Source organism: Rutidosis leptorrhynchoides, unplaced genomic scaffold (genome assembly GCF_046630445.1).
Source record: "Rutidosis leptorrhynchoides isolate AG116_Rl617_1_P2 unplaced genomic scaffold, CSIRO_AGI_Rlap_v1 contig293, whole genome shotgun sequence".
In the NCBI taxonomy this organism is placed as follows: Eukaryota; Viridiplantae; Streptophyta; class Magnoliopsida; order Asterales; family Asteraceae; genus Rutidosis; species Rutidosis leptorrhynchoides.
This window is the reverse complement of record NW_027266535.1, coordinates 70,079-76,084: the sequence shown is the minus strand read 5'-3', so window position 1 is coordinate 76,084 and position 6,006 is coordinate 70,079. Positions and strand designations below refer to the sequence as shown.

Sequence of the window (6,006 nt, the reverse complement as noted above, 5' to 3'; positions counted from 1 at the left end):
TTATTATGTTTTTAGTTAAGCATTTGATTATCCCCTCTAATTCTAAAGTGTACTAGGTTTCAACTAGCTATAACTTTTTTTAGACTTGCCTATTGTGAGAGGACTCAACAAGAAACCAATCTTGGCTTGGAGCACTTTGACTTTGCCACTTCGAATTCTTATCTATAAATATTTTGATACAGAGGAATAGCTATCAGTGGATTAATTAAAAGTGATATTTGCTTACTTAAAATATAAGATTGTAAAAAATAGTTTTAATATGGTCTGAAGATTGTAAAAAATAGTTTTAATATGGTCTGGTCGTGGACGATGTTTTTCAAGCCATCTACGACTTTTAGTTAATTTGGAGGATGAGGTCTTTCATCCGAAGACTATCGACTAGTTGACATGACTGGATTCGGCTATTATAAATCTTAATAATAATTTTTCACTCATTTATCAAAAAAAGAAAAAAAAAAAAAGTAAGTTTTAAAATTACACGAAACTTAGAAATTGTTCCACGATCTAGTTCTACTTGTGGGAGCGCCTTTTTGTTCTTAATTCTTATGCACGTTAGATGATGTATTTTTAAAGAGTTAAGCCCATGTTCTTTTTTTCGGATATTGGGCCTTGCTTGTAAACAAAGCCCATTTAGAGTCTGTTTGATTTCTGAGCCTTATATCAGGCTCTTTGTGAGCTTTAAAATATGTGGCATAGTATAAACACTTCACTCTCAAGGAGCAATTATGATATTCAGGAAAGATAAAGGACGTACTATGAAGAAAAGCAGAAGCAAGAACTTTTATTTATTTTAGTCACTTTCATTTTAAGTTTGCTTTAGTTACAATCACAACAAACTAATTAGACATAGTGCCCTAAACTTTATTTAACTCCAAATCTAACTGGAGAGCTTTTTTTTAGTTGATAAACAGAGGATTTTGGTTTGGACATTTCCTTTACCACTTGAGCTTGGCTGGGAAGTACTGCAAATTTATTAAAAAAAAAGAGTTAATATATCAATAAATATATATTAATAATATGAAAATAAATAAATTATAAGTGTCAATGAAATATATATATATATATATATATATATATATAACCTTCTCAATAAGGAAGAGATAGTAGGGCTTCACTTCTTCTACATTGATCTTCACTTTGCTCTTGCTGTACAGATCATATTTGCTGCACGGATGTAGCAAAACATATGTTTAAACATCATTACATTTACGTCAAGTATATATGCTAATATGCTTTCAATAACTTATATCTTAAATAGCTGATTGAACCTAAAACTAATTAACTCGTAATTAATGTCGGAGCAACATGATACATGATATATATAGTTGTCGTTTATAGATAGATAGATAGATAGATGATCTTACTTGAAAATTTTGAGCCATTTCAGCATCTCCTTGTCTTCCTCATTCATCAAGAAGGTGTACGCACCGGATCGATGCAGTGCTATTTGAAATTCAGAGAAATTATATATTTGATTAATAATAATTTGAGTTAATTTTCAAATTTTCTTAATTAGTTTCCCACGAATTTATATAATTAATGAACATGAAAAGGCACGTACCATAGAAGGAATGGAACCTGATAATGAAAAGAGCAGCTGGAGGAAGACTTGTATTGTTTCCTTTCGCGACCTATCATCAAATTAATTGACAAATGATTAACCAATGTTATGTACACAAACATTAAGAAAGTATAAGTACGGATGGCAATTATCTCATGTTTTGAAGTGGGTGATCTTATGTTTTGATTTAATTTATTGATTTTCTTCGGATGGTTATATGGTGAAAGCTCATTCGAGGACAAATGAAAGTTTTAGTCTACGCCTCAGGTGTAATTATTGAAGTTTGAGGATCCTCCCCCTCTAAAACAAGCATTAGATTTTTTAGAGTTTGATCATTTTTGGACTTGTATATATGCTATTGTAATCAGACATTTTCCCAGAATTTTACATAGGACGTTTGTATTTGATTTTCTAGATATTCAACTTTTAATATCGTGTTTCGAGGGAGAGAATTGGAAAAATTTAATAATTAAAAATATTCAGCATGTTTCTTTTGGATTGATGCAATCATCATTGACTAAAATCTTTATAATTGTGTCATTATTAAAAAGGAAATAAAATTTCTTAATATTTGAAAAAAATAAAACAGCCGAATACTTACAGAGTACATGTATTCATCATGGCTAGATGAGAAGACGACATTATGAAGCCCACAATTTTCAGTGTAGACTCCTAACTTTGTGCTGTAAACTGGGTGATCGTAATCTGGATTTTCCTTGAAATACTGTGGTAAAAATGTATTAACAATTAATAGTTGTGTATGAAGAGACATGTTAATTAGAAATGTATTTCGTAAAATTTACCTTGTGGTGCACTATCGACTCGTCAAATGCACATCCTAAAGGAAATGTGTCACCTACATAAATAATTAACGGATTTTACATACATAAATATAAACCATAACTAAAATAAAATTTATAAATTACCAAAAAAATCACAGTAAATTAAAATTCTGCATTTTTCTTTTTTTGTCGTGAAATTACCAACAACACTCCACTGTGGATGCTCCCCAAATGCAGGGTGCAACAAAACTTTTCCCAAGTCTGCAACATAATCAAAAGATTAAAATTAACAGCTGGAAATAGTAATTTGTATAATTTCACATTAGGGTTAGTCGATTTTTTTTTACCATGAATGAGAGCAGTAAGATGGAGCCAATCCTGATCAGGATAATCCCTCCTGATTGCTTCAGCAGATTGAAGGAGATGTTCGATTTGCGGCTCATCGAGGTCAGGGTCACTTTCGTCCACAAATTCGTTCAGTAATTCAATGCATTCCCATACGCTCATCTCTGCCCTGTCAAATTTCAAGTACTCTTCTTTTTTCTTTTTTGCCTGCATTAGTTAATTCATTTCCCAAAATAGCAACATTTTTGTAATATTTATTAGAGAGAATTCAATGTCCAAACTTGTGATTGAGATGAGATTAAATTATTTACGAATTCATAAGTTTGGTAAATGTGATTTTTCCTGTAGAAATCCTCCACAATTGCATTCCTGGCGCCCTCTTTGTCATAGTCCCTACAACAAACATCATGTATAAATGTTCAAATTAACATTTCAAACAGATAATTTATACATAAGAAGATGAATTCATCGTACGAAAATTCGATAAATTAAGATATTAATTAGCATGAAAATCAAATTTAAGTACCGGAAGTTACGGCCGAAAGCATTGTTCTCAGGGATAGCAAACTCTCCATCAAGCTTAAATTCACCAACTGATTCTTTGTGGGCATACACATTTTCAACAGCAGCCTCTGTGAAAAATATCAAATCAACAATGCGAATAAACGATTGCTAACTAAGAAAAAATAAATGTGTGAGTTCTAATTAGAGCAAGAAATTGACTATTGGGCTAGATTAGCGATGTTACCGAAGACGAAGACAGTCATTTTGGGAGAAAATTAGATTATTTTTATTTTATTTTTTGAAAGTAAAAGATAAATGCTCAATCCTATATATAGGCTTGAAGTGTGACATTTTTTTCCTGGTCAAGGACCTGTGACATGTAGGGGCATCCATATTTATTTTGCCACAAATCTAGTTACATGTTACTTCTGACTTGGTGATAGTCTAACTTCCTCTTATCATGCTACTAGTTCTATATTCCTTTTCTCCTTATCGCTTATCACATTGTTGTGTCATTATAGTTAAGCGAGTACCTTACTTGTTCATTAACAAAGTGTTTATTACTATTAGATCATCATTTAAATTTTGACTAATTAATTTTAAACATAGCCAATGGTCATGATGATCTCGTAAATATGGAACAAGTGAGGGGCAAGATGGTATATTTAATTGAATATTAAATGAGATAAACCTGAGTTTGTCGTTTTCTTTTTATGAACAAACTGAATTTGTCGATACTAAAAGAAAAAGAATAGAAAGTTTAATGTGAGTAGGTGTTGACGAGCGTCAGCAATTTGTTTCCAATGAAATAAATGTGACCAAGATTTTCTTCCTCTCGAGAGTCGGACTGAACTTTATTCTTAAAAGAGAAAAAAGAGAGTTGGACGCGTCGGTGGTAGAAGATGACGGCTGGTTACGTTATCACCGCTGGTTCTATCCTGGTTACGCCTGGCACCGACCACCTGCCACTAGTTGCTAAATTACAAAATTTTCATGCAATTTGCCATACCTATACTTAAAACCATTCTTTTCAATTCTAAGATAGAGATAGAAAGACGAAGATGAAGAAATTTCTATATAAAATTTGAGATAAGTAAATTTAATTGTAGTCTTTCTATTTAAGTTTTTGGTATAAGCTTATATATTATTGAGATTAAGGATCGAAAGAGATAGTTTTGTGGAATAAAATCTCAATTTTTCTATCAATTTAATGAGATGAACAATTACAAGACAATATTGTACATATTTATACTATAAGTTGTATGATGGATGATTAAATTAAATACATTAAGTATTAAGAAATCTAGTCTATTTTTGCTCAATATTTTGTGATTGTTGTCTCAACCATATTTGGAGTGGTGGAGTGGCTGAGAGTGGTTGAAGTGATGTCATTTGTATTCCTGTACATTAAAACCTTGTGAAAGAAGGAGTAGGTTTTGGCTTGAAGCAGAAGCAAATGGGCCGAGAGAGTTGGCGAGGCCTAATTGGCCCGAGAAGGCAGCGAAGCCCATCCAATCTGAGGAGAAACGAGAAACGTTTTTCTTCTTTCTTTCCTCTAACGGTCGATCCCGAATTCAAACCAAGAACCCTAATTGTTCATCTCCTCCTCAATGCACCCAATTTCAACAACCCCCACAAGCGGGATTTGTCTAAATTCGAAAAGTCTGAGCTTGGAAAGAAACAGACGAAATATGGGTGCTCGTTGTGATTTGATGAACAAGTCAGCAATTTGCAGAGAAGATGGGATCGGAAGCAATTGAATCAGACCTGCTTTCACCTGATTTCTTATAATGTGACAATCAATTTCAATGTGTTTTGTCCGTTCATGGAAAACAACATTGCGAGCTATGTGAATGGCGGATTGATTGTCACAATATAAGAGAGCAGGTTGAGAGTGATGTATCTGGAAATCTTGAAGAAGATAACGAATCGACTGAAGCTCACAGGCAACCATGGCGAGAGCGCTATACTCTGCCTCGACAGAAGAACGTGAAATGGTAGATTGCTTCTTGAATTTTCAGGAAACAACAGAGTCACCGAGAGAGATACAAAATCCTGTGACCGATTTCCTTGTGAAAAGGACACTTAGCCCAATCTGCATCAGAGTAAGATTTGAGCTCCAAGTTGTTATCAGATGAAAAGAACAAACCTTGCCCTAGGAAGATTTCAGGTATCTTAAAACTCTACATGCAGCTTTCAAGTGTTCTTCTGTTGGATCACACGAAAATTGTGACAAGTGTTGTGTGCTTTGTGATATGTCAGGTCGTGTGTGAGTGAGGTAAAGCAGCTTTTCGATCAGTGTTCTGTAGATGGAGGGATCAATCAGCTTTGGGGACTTATCAGAGAATTCTACAGAATACAACATAGGAGTGGATGAAGGCTTGCAACCAAGAAAATCAGATTCAGAGAGAGAAGTTCGAAGGTATACTTCCTTTGGCACATATGAATTCCCTTATGTGATCTTGCAATTTCAAAACCTAGAAAGTATTTGAGATTTTCTAGATCCTTGATACTGAACTTATCATGTAAGAAGGATTTGGTTGTTGTGATTTGGTTGAAATCATTTCTTGCAATGATCAAATCATCAACATAGACTAGAATGGCTGTAAAAGACTCATTTTCATGCTTGATGAATAATGAATGATCAGAATTTGATTGAGAATATCTAAACTGTGTCAATGCTTCGGTTAGTTTGAAATTCCATTGCCTACTTACTTGTTTGAGCCCATAGAGTTTAGTCATTCTGCAAATCTTTTTAAGGGGAATGTCTGTACTTGGAGGAGCTTTTATGTATACTTCTTCATCTAGATCACC

General features: G+C 33.4%; 1 protein-coding gene across 1 annotated transcript; it reads right to left on the bottom strand.

Moving 5' to 3' along the window:
- Positions 1-935: 935 nt before the first annotated feature.
- On the bottom strand, positions 936-5,146 carry LOC139882632 (inositol oxygenase 1-like). The gene is made up of 11 exons (XM_071866915.1): positions 4,960-5,146; positions 3,215-3,320; positions 3,000-3,081; positions 2,691-2,895; positions 2,545-2,604; positions 2,365-2,417; positions 2,163-2,285; positions 1,562-1,631; positions 1,365-1,443; positions 1,083-1,164; positions 936-962 (listed from the first exon to the last, which is right to left on the bottom strand). The coding sequence occupies exons 1-11, from the start codon at positions 5,144-5,146 to the stop codon at positions 936-938; spliced, it is 1,074 nt and encodes a 357-aa protein (XP_071723016.1).
- Between the last annotated feature and the right edge of the window lie 860 nt (positions 5,147-6,006).